This window comes from Copadichromis virginalis, linkage group LG17 (genome assembly GCF_057382275.1).
Source record: "Copadichromis virginalis isolate Kocher_CV1m ecotype Utaka linkage group LG17, C_Virginalis_male_GT1.1, whole genome shotgun sequence".
In the NCBI taxonomy this organism is placed as follows: domain Eukaryota; kingdom Metazoa; phylum Chordata; class Actinopteri; order Cichliformes; family Cichlidae; genus Copadichromis; species Copadichromis virginalis.
Genome location: NC_140634.1, coordinates 36,828,331 through 36,843,822, shown reverse-complemented (window position 1 = coordinate 36,843,822; position 15,492 = coordinate 36,828,331). Strand labels below are relative to the sequence as shown.

General features: G+C 39.4%; 2 protein-coding genes across 3 annotated transcripts in view; both read left to right on the top strand.

Annotated features, from left to right (window-relative positions):
- Positions 1 to 15,492, top strand: part of slc2a13a (solute carrier family 2 member 13a) — a 102,797-nt gene that overhangs the window by 83,366 nt on the left and 3,939 nt on the right. Inside the window, exons 5-9 of the mRNA XM_085436273.1 lie at positions 7,543 to 7,706; positions 7,813 to 7,933; positions 13,204 to 13,329; positions 13,485 to 13,603; positions 15,180 to 15,332. Coding sequence (XP_085292399.1) covers positions 7,543 to 7,706; positions 7,813 to 7,933; positions 13,204 to 13,329; positions 13,485 to 13,603; positions 15,180 to 15,332 — 683 coding nt within the window. The remainder of the gene's footprint in view (positions 1 to 7,542; positions 7,707 to 7,812; positions 7,934 to 13,203; positions 13,330 to 13,484; positions 13,604 to 15,179; positions 15,333 to 15,492) is intronic.
- On the top strand, positions 143 to 3,330 carry LOC146689854 (uncharacterized). 2 transcript variants are annotated; one of them, XM_085437225.1, is made up of 3 exons: positions 143 to 201; positions 1,762 to 1,917; positions 2,344 to 3,330. In XM_085437225.1, the coding sequence occupies exons 2-3, from the start codon at positions 1,792 to 1,794 to the stop codon at positions 2,575 to 2,577; spliced, it is 360 nt and encodes a 119-aa protein (XP_085293351.1). In that variant the 5' UTR covers positions 143 to 201; positions 1,762 to 1,791; the 3' UTR covers positions 2,578 to 3,330. The 2 variants fall into 2 exon arrangements, with proteins under 2 accessions (XP_085293351.1, XP_085293352.1); XM_085437226.1 differs by lacking the exon at positions 143 to 201 and adding an exon at positions 1,046 to 1,089.

Sequence of the window (15,492 nt, the reverse complement as noted above, 5' to 3'; positions counted from 1 at the left end):
AAACATATTTTTGTCTTTTAATTTTCACATATTCTTTAAGAATATTCATTCTTTTAGAACAAATCATGTTGAAAAGAAACAAGTTAGTCGTGTTTTATCCTCAAGCTCCGCCCCCTGGAAAGGAAAAATCGGCTGCACTGTCCGCCATTTTTGTCTCTCGCTTTGGAAAATCTACTACCATCTGGAGTTTTACACTTGAAGGTAAATAGGATTTTAAAGCTAACACACCAGTGAGAAAGAGTGTAGACCCTTTATATATGTGGACTTTTACTGGGGTGTTGTTATTTTACAGGTATGTGGGCTGTTTATCGAAAACCATGAAAGGCCAATGTTAGGCTCCAGTTAGCTAATGGTAACCGAAATTATGCGATAAGCAAATTAGTAATTAACATATATAATGTGAGTTAATATTGTTGGTATATTCTTTCAGTCTAAATTAACAGACTATTACAAACTTGCATCGGTGTCTGTAGTAAGTGGTGGTACCTGCAGTGTCTTAACCATTAAACAAGCTAATGTAGGGCCGGGATATGACTAGTTTGTTGAAACATGTCTGCTGCCAATGTGACTGCTCACACACGGTAACATTACCAGCACATAGCCACAGCCGCTATAAACATGCTGAAAGGTCAATCTAGCTTCTGTAGTCAGCAGCTGGAAGACTCAACACAGACCCAAGATTCAGTGTAACGGTTATCTAAATGTTGTGTGTCCTGTTTGTAAGCCCAGAAAAAGAAATTAAATAAAATGACGACCTTGAGCTTCAAGCTAATGTAAGCGTAATGCTATAGCATAAAGCGACTAATGCAATGATGACGTTGTTAAATTAGTAAAAATACAGTAAATATATCCAACATGAATCAGTTATATTTTTGGTCTAAACATAATTAAGTCTCACGCCTTTCACTTGTTTTAGAAGGATGTTCAGTCTTTTAAAACCAGTCATATCAAAATAACAGAAAATAGTTACGTTTTCTGTTGAAACTCCACCCCCCAGGGTGTGTTCTACGAGGGAAAATTCACTGTGGCGGTCCGCCATTTTTTGTCGTTGCTTTGTTTACGTTTGGTGCTGAGCTTTACTTTGTCGAGGTAAACTGAAAACTACATGTTTGAGAGGAAACGAAGAGAACATCCATTATATGGGGAAGTTTTTCTCATGAATTCCTGTTGAGCAACATAATGGAAAAAACAAGTCATTCCTTAAGTTAACTAACGATAATGCTAGCTTAAGCTGCAGGACAATATTATGTGCATTAGCTGTTTTTCAGTGTGTGCCCAGTCACATTCGCTTGTTTTTTCTCAGTGAATACAGACTAACAAACTCGTGTCCATTTAGTTAACTGATTGTACCTAAAATGTTTTAGTTAAACATTTCAATAAGCTAGTTTGCCATGGGGTGGGCTCTGTTGGGGGGGGGGGGGGGGGGGTGAAGATTTGCATATGTTATCTCACATTCTGTAAGGTAAATTTTCTGGAAAGGTCAAATTAACTAATTTAACTAAGTATTAATGAAAGACCTTGATGTGTATATGACAATAATAGATGTAGTTTCTGGGTCATTTGGCAGAACTGCAAAATGGCCAGAAGGAGGCAACAGGCTTTGGGTGGTATGGAAGTAAGGGCAACTATGGAACTGCTCAGCAACATGGGACCCATAGCTAATAAATAGTAACATGACAAAAAATAACAACTTTGTGTGGATGTAACCTTGTGAGATTTGAGATTTTGACAGCATTTTTATGTGACAACTTCTCTTTTTAGATAAATGCAGAGTTTAAGCGCATTACCACCATGCCACTGCAGTCCAGATTACTCTCGCAGATAGATGTGCTATCTGACAAACTCATAAAGGTCTTCAAAAGGCGAGGAGGACAAATAGGAAGAAGACTGCAGAACATTCTGGAGCCCACGGCCCAGGTAAGAAAAAAATAATTTGTGTATACACTTTAGGGAAAATAATAATTTTAACAAAATGCTGCTTGTCACTCTATGCCAGGAGTATGTTGAAAATCACCTGGGATTTTCACAATTTACCATGGGTGCGTTTTTTTGTTTTTGTTTTTTCTTTTACCTGCATTAGAACGATGTGTGGAGTTCATAGTTGAACACCTCTCTATGCTCTGACAGTATTCTGCTTCTTTGCATGGAGATTTCACTTCATGCATTACCTTTTTAAGCATTCTGAGGACTCAAATCACATGCTGTAATGAATCCATTTTTGTTCACCTAATGTGTTAATGTTAACATTTTTTGGAATAGTGACACAGATTAAAATAAGATTTGGTATAATGTTCTTTGACCAGTGTTCTGTTTAATTAAATTTTGGAATTCTGCATTTTCTAGGCCACAGATGAAGCCATTATCCAACGATCTAATAAGGAAACAACCATGGGAATTTACATCATAAAGTCAAGAGATGCCAATGGCAGCCCTGAGGACATCGGGATAGTCCTTGAAGGCCAGAGAGTCTGGCAGGATTTGGATAACTATACCCTAGCAGCTGCAATGCTGTTTGGACTAATGTACACTTTGAACCTCACCTACCCACTGGAAAAGTATACCTTCGAGGTATTATAGAAACTGGTTATGGAGCTCAAAAGGAACAGCCTTTCAAAGAAGGCCCAGGTTCTCAGGACCAGACTGTACGATTGAACAGTTTTCCAGTTATGATGTGGGAACAACATGTTTACCTCTTCGAATATATACCATCCTTTCTTTTAAGCCAGCACTGGTAAAGTTGCAGTACATAGTGAAACTTATTTTTCTGGCACTTTTCAACTTGGGGCCTTTATTACTGCAGTTTTCACTTTTCAAGCCATGGTTTTTTTTTTTTTTTTTAAATTCAAACTTTGAATGTGCATTTTTCTCAATGGAAATGGTGCCTTGCACCAATTTCACCAATTTGCAATTTTTTTCCCAAGGTGCACCACTACAAACAGATTGCATCGTGTAGTATTAGTGATTGTGATGTTTAGTGATAGAAGCAAGCCAATACTAATCAGTTTAGGTCTCTTGGTTGTGTGCCTGTGGGTTATAATGTTATTTTAAGTCTCTTCTTTGTGTCATTTTAATAATTACACCCCTGTTGCCATATTACCTTACCTTATGGTTCTTACATTTAAAAAACTATTTTTTACATAAGTGCGATGTCATAAGGCCCCACAATGTTGAATTCAGGTTCCAGCAGATAACTTTGAGGAATGTTGTGGAATGTTTTTCAAGAGATGCATTGTACAAATATGACTCATGTATATTTTGGAAGCCTGAATTGAAAGTCCATTTTTACAACTGTGTAGTATTTTCAAAAATACAGGTCATTGTTCAAAAATGTTTTGCTTATTTCATTAATTGAGAGAAGGTGTACAGTACATACAGTAAGATCAGCCTTAATTTAGTTTTATTTATTGAACACTCAATTATATATTAGATTATATATTATATATTAGAAATTTGTTATAAAATAAAATAAGCTTACCATAAAATAATCTTGTCAATATAACACATAGTAGTCCAATACAATTAACACAAAAAGTTTATGTCTGATAAACAAGTGGTTTCTATAAATATTTGACCGGAATGAAAAACATAACAACAACATAAAAAAGGCATGTTTGTGTTACCAGAAAAATGTGTGCAGGTATAACATAAAAAACTAAGGTTAACCAAACATAACTTAATTTCGTGCAACCGCTTACAATAATTTTTTTATGTTTATCCCACTGATTATTTTTTTCAGTGTAACAGATTTCCCTGATATCATAAAGGGGGAAAATGCCAAGAAACAACACATATATAATACAAATATTTACACTTAACCATGACACTACAAATTGATTTCATTATCAAATAAACAGACTGGTTTAATTTGGAACCACGCTGTTCATACACATAAGGTAATACCCAGAAATTAACCGAAGAACATTACATCCCAACATCCTCCACTACAGTGCTCTCAATGTGACACCATGTCGTCCAGTGAGGAATGTCCATGGGAATACTGAGCTGCTTCACTTCTTTGTACATTGATCTCTTATACCAGAGTATCAGTCTGTCTCCTGCTCGAGCGCTGTCATAAGCAGCCTGCTATTTGCAGGTGAGCAAATATACAGAAGGAAAAAGAAAATATTCTTTGTTTTCCTTTTCTTTGCTGTGGAAAGACATTCATTTCAAAATTAGATACTTCAGTAACTACCATCCATTCAAATGTTTTTGTTTACTCTTATTAGGGTTGTGGGGGGACTGGAGCCTATCCCAGTTATCATAGGTTGAGAGGTTGGGTACATCCTGGTCAGGTCACCAGTCTGGCGCAGGGCTAACACAGAGAGACACACAACCATTCACACCTATGGGCAATTTAGAATTACTGATGAACCTAACCCCAATAACTGCATGTCTTGAGCCACACCTCTTTTCTTTTTTTCTTTTTTTAAAGATTGCTGGAAAAATGGGAAATATAAGAATGTATTGAAATACCTACAAGTAATGTTGTAAGTAATGTTGATGTCCGGGCTCTGAGGAGGCCAGTCCATGATTGTTAGTGTTCCATTGTTTGTTTTTCTCAGGGTATGCTTTTGCAGCCATGACAGGATCATTGTCATGCTGAAAAAGTATGCAGTCAGAATCAGAATGGGGTTTATTGCCAGATGTTGAGGTTTACAACATTAGGAAATTGCTGCGGTGCTTCAGTGCAAACAGTGTCATAAATAGCACTTAAATAGACATGAAAAAAAATAAATAAAATAAAATAAAATAAAAGTAAGAATAAGAATTAAAAGTGCTATGTAGAAAGATATGTGCATGAGATATACATGAGATATATACATGAGAATAAGAATTAAGAGTGCTACGTAGAAAGAAAGATATATACATGAGTCAGTTGCTTTCCAGATGGTATTGCATTGTGGATCAAAACCTGATGGTACTAGTCTGTCTTTATATCAGTTTTGACAAGAGCTCCAACACCACTGGCTGAAATGCCGCCCCAAAACACGACAGAGCCTCCGCTGTGTGTTAAAGATGGCTGTAGTGTAGACACTCACATAAATAAATAAAAGTAAAAACACGATTTTGAAATTTTTTTTAGCCCTATAATGCCCTCTGTATCATATTTGATATATGAGTCTCTGAGACCTCTATCTCATCAACATGATCAGTACTTGCCATAATTTCAAAATGTTATGGACAAAACTCTTTTTTTGTCTAAAATTAACATTGTAGTTGACAAAAAGTTGCCAAAAAAGCCCAATGTATCAAATGTGATACAAAAAATATATAATACATATATAATAGAAATATATAATACACAACATGATATAGCAAAAAAAAGTGGATTTTGTTATAAGAGTTAATAAACATCTCAGTTCTAAAAAAATCTAAATTTTCTGGCTATTTTTTGATGGGTTGGGTCTTACAGGGTTAAAGTTGATTTATCAACTTATAGATGAGTAGTTCTTTATATATTATGTTCCCCACTTATTTCTTTTTTTTTTTTTTCATTGAGATTTCATCATGACACCTTAGAATGACACTGTAGCACTTGATGATGGATAACGATGTCCTTTAGAAATCCGAGAGGCCATGTTTGCCTCTCAAGCGTCTCTTTGGGGCTTTTAAAAGCCTGAAATGCCAGTTCGGAGATGCTTTTAACATTTAACACAGGCCGTGCTTCTTGGCACTGTGGTCAAAAAATTATCATTTTGTTTCTGGAGGCTGTTATTCACAGTACTTTTTAAGTCAGAACACAATGTGTGCGCATGTGTGTGCATGTGTCTGTGCTGTAATCAGGAAGATGCAGGGCTGGAGATGGAGCACAGCGGGCTGTACTGCTGAGAACAGAAATAGTGCTTTTACTCCTGCTGCTGCTCCAAAACCGACTCATTTCTCGCGTGTGTGTGAGTGTGTGTCCATTAAGCACGTGCATTTTTGCCGGCATATATCTCAGTCTGCAGAAGCCTAATAATTCCATCAAAAACATTTATCACCTCATGCACCTTATAAGACTGTAGGTCATGCTTTTAAACCCGAGTTTCACACCATCTCATTTCCTTTTCTGTTCTCGTTCTGTCTGAGTGGATACCATGGCAGAAAAAGTAAAGTGTTATTATGCAAATCCCTCAAATGAATGTCTTTGTTTTGGGAGAGAGAGAGAGAGAAAGCCAAGAACATGAGAGAGAGAACAAGAGAGAGATAACGATGCTTTTGAAGAGATGAAAAGCAGAATGCTAATTCTGAGCTGCCTTTAGAGACACAGGCAGGCAGACAATGCTGTAGATTTATTTGAGCTTTTTCTTAATGAGTCTTACCTTCTTTGTGTTTGTGTTGCATTCTCTCAAGGTTGCTGAGTCCCTATCTATTGAATGTGCTTGCACGCGTTGTGTTCATTTTGGGTAATGATGTGTTTTCTGCCAATGAGCGCATCGTTTCAATGGCTATACTTTAAAGACTGCCTGGAGGTGTTTACTTTAAAGAGTCCCTGCAGGTGTGTGCATTTTGTTTCATTGTTTTCTGCATGCATGTCCTTTTGGTTTTTTTCACTCATCTTTCTTAGTTACAAAGTAGCAAAGTTGAAACAGGAAATGGACTCTGTGCAGGTGTCTGTATTGTTGACCGCAGCCTGCTTAGAGCCTTGTTGATGATGATTGCTGTTAATCTGCACACGTGGAGCAACATGGTGCCAGAGTTGCAAGTATAATTATATTATATGAGAGATGAAGAGAGAGCCTATTTATAACTGATCGCTAGCTGTCTCTAGTGGAGCGACTGGTGCTCAAGTAGAGAGACTGGGGTTGGTGGATGAGTGAATTGCTCTTACGAAGAGAGGCTGTGATTGGCTTGTTGACTTAAAGATTGATTACAGTTTTGTATATGTTTCTGTTTGATATTTATACTTTAATGTAGCCATAATATTGTGCTGAGACTGCTTAACATTTCTCCAAATACAATTATACAGTACTTGAAATACTTTGTAGGGTTTTTGCCTTACAATACACCTTGAGGCGACTGTAGTGATTTGATATTTATAAATAAAATTGAAATGTATTTAACTGAAGTGTAATATGTGTAATAACAGTGTAATAACAAGTGTAATAATGAAAAATGAATATGCCGTTCTTGTGTTTTGTTGACTCTGCACACTAACATTATCCAAAATGTTTCCAACTGTATTCAAACCAAGAGAATGTAAGGCAGTTTGAAATGTGTATTTTCATAAAGTGGTTTAACTTTTAAATTCTGGCACAAATTCAGAAATTCCTCCACAAATAGTTGCTTTAGGACAATGATTTAACTGCAAACTTGTTTATATGCAGAAATATAGCCAGAATACAACCAGTTGGCAGTCAGGTAAGTCAAGTCTGTTGCAAAGAAACATGTCACGGACAAGTTGGACTCATAGGCACAGACTAACTAAGACTGACTGCAATGTGTTGCCAATCTGTCTGTGTTTATAGACAAGAAGGATACTCTTGACCTATTTTTATGCTTCGTTTTTCTTATTATTATTCTCTTAACTTTGCTTTTTCTTTCTTCTCTCATGTCACATAGGTACTACAGTGCCACCATCCTGCAGATGTCAGGAGTGCGCGATGACAGGTTGGCAATCTGGCTGGCTGGACTCACCACCCTCACCAACTTCCTGTTTACTCTGCTGGGAGTGTGGCTGGTGGAGAGAGTGGGGCGTAGGAAGCTCACCCTAGGCAGCATCATAGGTAAGGCTAAAGGAGGAGGAGACTTGAGCTGTCCAAATCAACAAAAAATATTAAAAGTTGTTTTTGTGCGCTCTTTGCGTTATTTAATTATTATATTTTTTGACAGGCACGTGTTTCAGTTTGAGTCTGTTGGCCATCGGTTTCTTAATGTCTGCACAGCACAGTCCCCCTGTCACCTACCACCCATTAGACCCCGCCATGGCCAACTCTACCTGCTCCAAGTACCAGTGAGTACTTTATCTACAGGCCTGTGGCGTTTCAGATGTATCTTACAGTATGTGGTATTATTACATCAACAGAATCTATCAGTGTTAAGTTCTCTTAGCCTGTTCCAACAACAGGTTGTCTTTTCTTTTCTGCAGTTATTCTGATTGCTCCACCGTTCACCATTTTAGCTGCAGAGTGTTAAAAAAAACACCATTTGAGCAATAAAGACCATTTACCCAGAGGATTTAATACGGTGGTATCAAAAGCAAGTCTTTTAGGGAACACGTTAAAACACTAATCTATGGTGTAATTACTCAGTAACAATTACAGTAAACTGTGGAATTGAGCTTTACTTTATTATGGGATTATGATAACAACAAGGATTTTCATTCCAGTATGAACTTGACATTAAATGGACATAAAAGCAAACAGCATGGCTGTGGAAACCCATGTGCACAGTTTTTGTGCTGATGTTAATGCCAGATGAGGTTTGGATTTCTGCGGTTATTGAGTTAGCAAATCAGTGGTGACTTATATGCACTATGAGCCTTAGCATTTGGTGACTCGCTCTGTAATTATGCACAGTCAGGAACTGCTGTGGTTCCTAAATGCTTCTACTTTGCAATAATACCACTTACAGTTTATTATGGAAGAACGAAGAGGGAAAAATGTTAAAATCTGACTTGTTTCAACGGTGGCAAACTATTACAGCACCATGCACAGATTCGTTGAGCTTTTTGTTAGTAAAGGCAGACTGCATGGCTAGGTTGATTTTACACCTGTGGCAATGGGACTGAAAGCACCTTAATATCACATTGATGCTTGATGTCAATAAGAAGTCCTTAAAACTGAAGCATGCAAAAGGACCTGGATCACAGAGGCGCCAAGGCTCAATTATTCCTTCTTCCTATCTACCCATGCATGAATCCATTCGTCGATTTCAGGTCATGGGAGAAGTGTAGGCAGAGATACTCAGATCTTTCTCTCCCTGGCCAACTCCTCAATCCCCGATGGAAGAGATGGCTGGGGAGACGCATTCCCTCCTCTCTCCTCTCTCCTCTTGGTCAGACATGTCCATCCTATTCAGAGGCACTGAGACCCTGAGAGCCTCTGTTTTGCCAGCACTTATGAATTGGAACATGTTGACATTCCAAACCGTAAGTGCTCAGCTTCCATTACCATATTAATACAGAAGTACCCATGCATCGGAGCACACCAGTCTTCAAACGTGCCCTTCATTTTGATCTCAACTGAACGTAAATCACCTGGTGTTTTTTTCCAACTGGATATTGCATTTTTATGGCTTGCAACCAAGTTCTGGGGTATAACCACTAAAGTAGCTTTCTCCAGGACCAAAAGACATACTGAGACACACATGTACGTACATGGTGGAAAGAAATCCAGCTACACTATCAAACCTAGTAATGAGGGTTGTTATTTCCCTTCAGGATGTGAGGAGTAGGTATGACTTTAGACCTCCGAGTCCCTCTGAATTACTCCGTCTGATCATCTAGCACATTTGAAGGAAAATACAGATTTCTGTGTTTGTATTAAGGTGTCGCACTCTGCAGAAGGTTGGAGGAAAACACAAAGCGGTACATTTGGTATTGTAGCATAGCTTAAAATGGTAAACAAGAACCGAAAATGGGGGTGCTGGCATGAGGAAGCTACTGTTGACCTTGGAGCACTTCTGTTCTTAGTAAAGGCACTTAGTATTTTGCAGTTTTAGAGCAGAGGACACTAAGTGGTGGAAAGAGAATAAAACCCTCCTAAAAGAATTTTTGTGGTGAAGTTCTTGCAGGTTTTTACACATACATTAATACAGATCTAGATTTCTCTGAGTACTCAGAGGTCAAAATTAGTGCCAGCATAGGTGTTAGAAATTGTGGTCAATTATTTCACATAATAAATGTAATTAAATGATTTTAACAGTTACGCAATTCATCATCTAACATCTGTCACTCCCATTTCACTCGGCTGTCCCCAGCAGCAGCAGAAGGCAGGCGGTGAGCCAGAGTTTGTTTCCGAATGAAACAGTCATCAGATGCCTCCGTGTTGCAATTTACTCTCACTTACACAGACACGAGATGAAGATCATGTGTAACGGCAGTCTTTCATCACAACGACAGGCAATGCCTAATGCACTCGCTGTCCTGCGACCGCGTGCTATAACCCACATAAACGCAGGGATAATTTGAAGAGATGAGTGCTTTTACCACACTGGAAAAGCTTTACTGAATTCACTTTGCTTCACATGAACCCACACGCATCCTTTCACTGACCACAGCAGCATCAACAGAGCACCAGAACCACCAGTAGCCTCTTAAGTGCTTTGGTGCTCAGATGTCCCATTTAAAGATGTTTTCTTAACGTGCTATTTTGGGGTTTGACTAAGGAGAGCTAAAGCCCTTTACGCACTGGACACATAACATTTGTGCAAATATTTTATGTTTTACAAATTTTTTTTTTTGACTCACCTGGTCTTAACTTAGTCATTTATACTGACTGCGTACCTTGAGTTGGCTATCGTTTGGTGGAGTGGGTTGTCCACTAATTTAAGGGTGAAGGTTGCTCCTGATGGAAAGCACTAAGGTTAAAGGGGAGCTATCATAGATAGAGAATTTTACTGATAGGGATTTCTAGACGAGCTCCCTGCTTTTCTATTGGGAAAGGGTGTGACCCTTTTAGGACCTAGCTACATTATGCTTACTTTTGTCACCAGATAAATATCAAATATGGTATAAAATATATGTATAAAATATACATCTTAGTCTCCTGAACTGTCTCATTGCATTACACACATGGTAAAAGGGAAGTCCATGAGTAGTACAGTGGTGAAATTGCCATCTACAGTGGGGCAAAAAAGTATTTAGTCAGCCACCGATTGTGCAAGTTCCCCCACTTAAAGTGATGACAGAGGTCAGTAATTTGCACCAGAGGTACACTTCAACTGTGAGAGACAGAATGTGAAAAAAAAATCCATGAATTCACATGGTAGGATTTGTAAAGAATTTATTCGTAAATCAGGGTGGAAAATAAGTATTTGGTCAATAACAAAAATACAACTCAATACTTTGTAACATAACCTTTGTTGGCAATAACAGAGGTCAAACGTTTACTATAGGTCTTTACCAGGTTTGCACACACAGTAGCTGGTATTTTGGCCCATTCCTCCATGCAGATCTTCTCGAGAGCAGTGATGTTTTGGGGCTGTCGCCGAGCAACACGGACTTCCAACTCCCGCCACAGATTTTCTATGGGGTTGAGGTCTGGAGACTGGCTAGGCCACTCCAGGACTTTCAAATGCTTCTTACGGAGCCACTCCTTTGTTGCCCGGGCGGTGTGTTTTGGATCATTGTCATGTTAGAAGACCCAGCCTCGTTTCATCTTCAAAGTTCTCACTGATGGAAGGAGGTTTTGGCTCAAAATCTCACGATACATGGCCCCATTCATTCTGTCCTTAACACGGATCAGTCGTCCTGTCCCCTTGGCAGAAAAACAGCCCCATAGCATGATGTTTCCACCCCCATGCTTCACAGTAGGTATGGTGTTCTTGGGATGCAACTCAGTATTCTTCTTCCTCCAAACACGACGAGTTGAGTTTATACCAAAAAGTTCTACTTTGGTTTCATCTGACCACATGACATTCTCCCAATCCTCTGCTGTATCATCCATGTGCTCTCTGGCAAACTTCAGACGGGCCTGGACATGCACTGGCTTCAGCAGCGGAACACGTCTGGCACTGCGGGATTTGATTCCCTGCCGTTGTAGTGTGTTACTGATGGTGACCTTTGTTACTTTGGTCCCAGCTCTCTGCAGGTCATTCACCAGGTCCCCCCGTGTGGTTCTGGGATCTTTGCTCACCGTTCTCATGATCATTTTGACCCCACGGGATGAGATCTTGCGTGGAGCCCCAGATCGAGGGAGATTATCAGCGGTCTTGTATGTCTTCCATTTTCTGATGATTGCTCCCACAGTTGATTTTTTCACACCAAGCTGCTTGCCTATTGTAGATTCACTCTTCCCAGTCTGGTGCAGGTCTACAATACTTTTCCTGGTGTCCTTCGAAAGCTCTTTGGTCTTGGCCATGGCGGAGTTTGGAGCCTGACTGTTTGAGGCTGTGGACAGGTGTCTTTTATACAGATGATGAGTTCAAACAGGTGCCATTCATACAGGTAACGAGTGGGGGACAGAAAAGCTTCTTACAGAAGACGTTACAGGTCTGTGAGAGCCAGAGATTTTCCTTGTTTGAGGTGACCAAATACTTATTTTCCACCCTGATTTACGTATAAATTCTTTACAAATCCTACCATGTGAATTCATGGATTTTTTTTTCACATTCTGTCTCTCACAGTTGAAGTGTACCTCTGGTGCAAATTACTGACCTCTGTCATCATTTTAAGTGGGGGAACTTGCACAATCGGTGGCTGACTAAATACTTTTTTGCCCCACTGTATGACATAACCAGCCTGCAATGCTAGCTAACGCTAATAAAAACCTTAGGAGTGCTAAGGTATCACTAGCATTACATTACTGCTGGGCTAGTTAGCCTGACCTGCTAATGTCTCTGGGATTTTTTCTTTTTATAAAAACAGATGTTTAATGGGCTTTAGCTTTACTAATACTTAACAATATCTATATCAGTGTTACAGATACTTCTAAGCAGCTAATGCTAAGTGGTTATATCTTTCTCCTCACCCTCCTGCAATAGTTACTTTTGAATACATGGTGTTATTTTCATCCTTAACCTCAGCGTGAAATTAGAGAAAAGCTTCCCTGGAAGCTACGGACAATAAAAATAGATCTCTCAAGCAGAGTGTGCATTTCATGACCTACCTCGAACCTGATTAAATAGCACGGGGAAAGATGAGTGCACCCTTGTGAAGCTATTCAGTTGAAACACTCAAAAATAAGGACTGCTCATCAAGAAACAGACCGCAGAACATGATAATGTGATAGGATGTAGTTTAAATTAACAAAGCTGGGAACAGGATAGGAAAAGAAATGTAATGATAGTGAATCCCACACAGTGGGGACGAATGTCTCATGCATTTCCTGATTTAGGTGAGAGATGTGTGCCTCAGTTAGATGGGTGGGTAGCTGTTTTTCTGTTATATTTGCATCTTGTCCAGTAGCAGCAGGTACGTTTACATTCATATTGAAATTTTACAAGGAGTTTCTCAGCATCCTATAGAGGAAAGGCAGACGTAAAAGAATGTGATTACAAGCTGCCGTTTGATTGATTGTCTTTAGAGCAATGAGAGTTAATGCGTGTTGCATCTGCTGTTAGGGTGTGCGAGCCGTGCATGCTGGATCCTGGATGCGGCTTCTGTTACCGTGAGAATGGCTCGGCGCTGCTCGCCTCCTCCTGCGTGCCAGTCAATAAGGCCTCCACCGAGCACGCAGCATGGGGCAGGTGAGTCACAGGATGCAAAGTGAGCATGTGGAAGTGCATTAGGATGCAGTGAAATAACACATCTCACCTTTAACCTCCCCCCCACACACACACACACACAGTTTTAAGAAGGATTGGTAAAGTCTAACTAACTAAAATGTGCATGCCTCTTATAGATGCTCCAACTCTACCCTGATGAGAGATCAGACCTACTGGGCCTACAACTACTGCCCCACCTCCTTCTCCTGGTTGGTTTTACTGGGACTGGTGTTCTACTTGGCTGCCTTTGCGCCGGGTGAGAGACTGAACCTTAGTTTTAGTCCCCATGAGATCCAACACCAGGATGCTTTTGGGGAAAACAAAACAAACAATAACAAAAAAAGAACCATAAATTGAACATAATTTTTTTGAATTCTGAAAATGCAGTGTGGGACAAAGCATACTATATTCTGATATCCTGCCAAAGCTAAACCTCACTGTGTTGGACTTGTAGCTGCAGATGTGTTTGTCTGAGTGCTTACCAGAGTTAACAGGATCCATTATAATCCTAACAAAGCACCAACCCATTGGCTGCTGTCTAAACTCCTAGTTGGTGTACTGTTCATTGTTTAGAGTCCAGAAATGCAGATACAGTTTTTAAAACGCAAATAAACAGGTAGATCATAGTCTCATAGCTAAACAAGAGCCAGTAGTTATAAAACTGCATTTTGGCGTATATGTTTTTATTTTATTTTCCACATGGACTGTTTACCTGTACGCAGCCAAAGCCTGCATAAATTTGCCTGGTCAATACTACTCAACCTACAAAAGGAATCAGAAGCTGACTGCAAATCAAATCAAATATCTTTTTACTTGTATGTAGATGCTGCATATTGATAGAGCTTTTCTGCTTCTGTCAAATTCAACTACCGTCTTTGTTTCTATTATAGGCACGGTAGCACTTCATAACACAGCCCACGACTGATTATGTAATTTTTCTACATTTACCATGTAATTCTTCTTAATTGAGAGTCTAGGGAGAAGAAAGAGGACGCAAATCAAACTTCATGTATTTTTTATTTAATTAGTAACTTCGGGGTATTTTAAAGTAAAGGACAACCAAAATTTCCTCTTTGTGGTATCCTGTCCTTGTCTTCTTGGATTGGAATTCAAGGGTCGGACAGGGGTATGGGCTGTATTATAAAGCAGCAGTCCCCAACCTTTTGCTCCACGGACCGGTTTAATGTCAGACAATATTTTCACGGACCGAGGTGAGGTGTTGTGGATAAATACAACAAAATAAAATGATACGACCAAGACAAAAACTGTGGTATTTTGTAAATAATAATAATAATAAACGAGAATTCACCGTGTAATTGTGTAACTTTATTAGCAGCGTCTTCCTGAAATGTGCCAACAACACTGAGAGTAACATCCTCCTCTCTGCCCCTTAATGCTCTCTGGTCGCTATGGTAACGCGTAAATATTTCTTTCAAAATAAGACTCACAACTACAACACGGGAAAAGACCCAGGGAAACCGAGTTAACGATAAAATCCCTGAAAACCATAAATTTCACATCCGAGCCTTAACTCTCACAGCCCGGTACCAAACGACTCACGGCCTGGTACCGGTCCGTGGCCCGGGGGTTGGGATCTGCTGTTATAAAGTATCTACACTTCCCTTTCTTCTATTGTAATCTCACATCCTTTTGAAATATACAGACTATAGAACATTTGAGTTTTGAATTTTTTACATGACAGAAAATGAAATAAGTTGTATGAAGTGCTGCTGACAAGACTTAAACAAAATATAGTGCAATTCTCCATCCATCTCACATCTCCACCTCTTAATCAAATGGTCCTACGTCTCATTCTCACTTGTCTGTCGCAGGTATGGGTCCAATGCCATGGACCATCAACTCTGAGATCTATCCTCTTTGGGCAAGGAGCACAGGGAACGCCTGTGCAGCAGGGGTCAACTGGACCTTCAACATCCTGGTGTCTCTTACCTTCCTCCACCTGGCTCAGTACATCACCTACTATGGTCAGTTTCTGTGTGTAAGGAAATAATAACCTTGAAAGATTTTATCCTTTATTTTTTTTACACGTAAGAGGTATTTTTGTGTTCCCATTAAGAGCAATAAGGACAGAACAGCTTGCTGATACCCTGAAGTGATGCTTTCTTCCACCCATCTTGCATAACT

Excerpts from the sequence above, each read along its gene's own strand:
- LOC146689854 (XM_085437225.1), top strand. The coding sequence starts at position 1,792 with ATGCCACTGCAGTCCAGATTACTCTCGCAGATAGATGTGCTATCTGAC. Across the intron at positions 1,918-2,343 it reads TTCTGGAGCCCACGGCCCAG|GCCACAGATGAAGCCATTAT; the intron begins GTAAGAAAAAAA and ends TGCATTTTCTAG.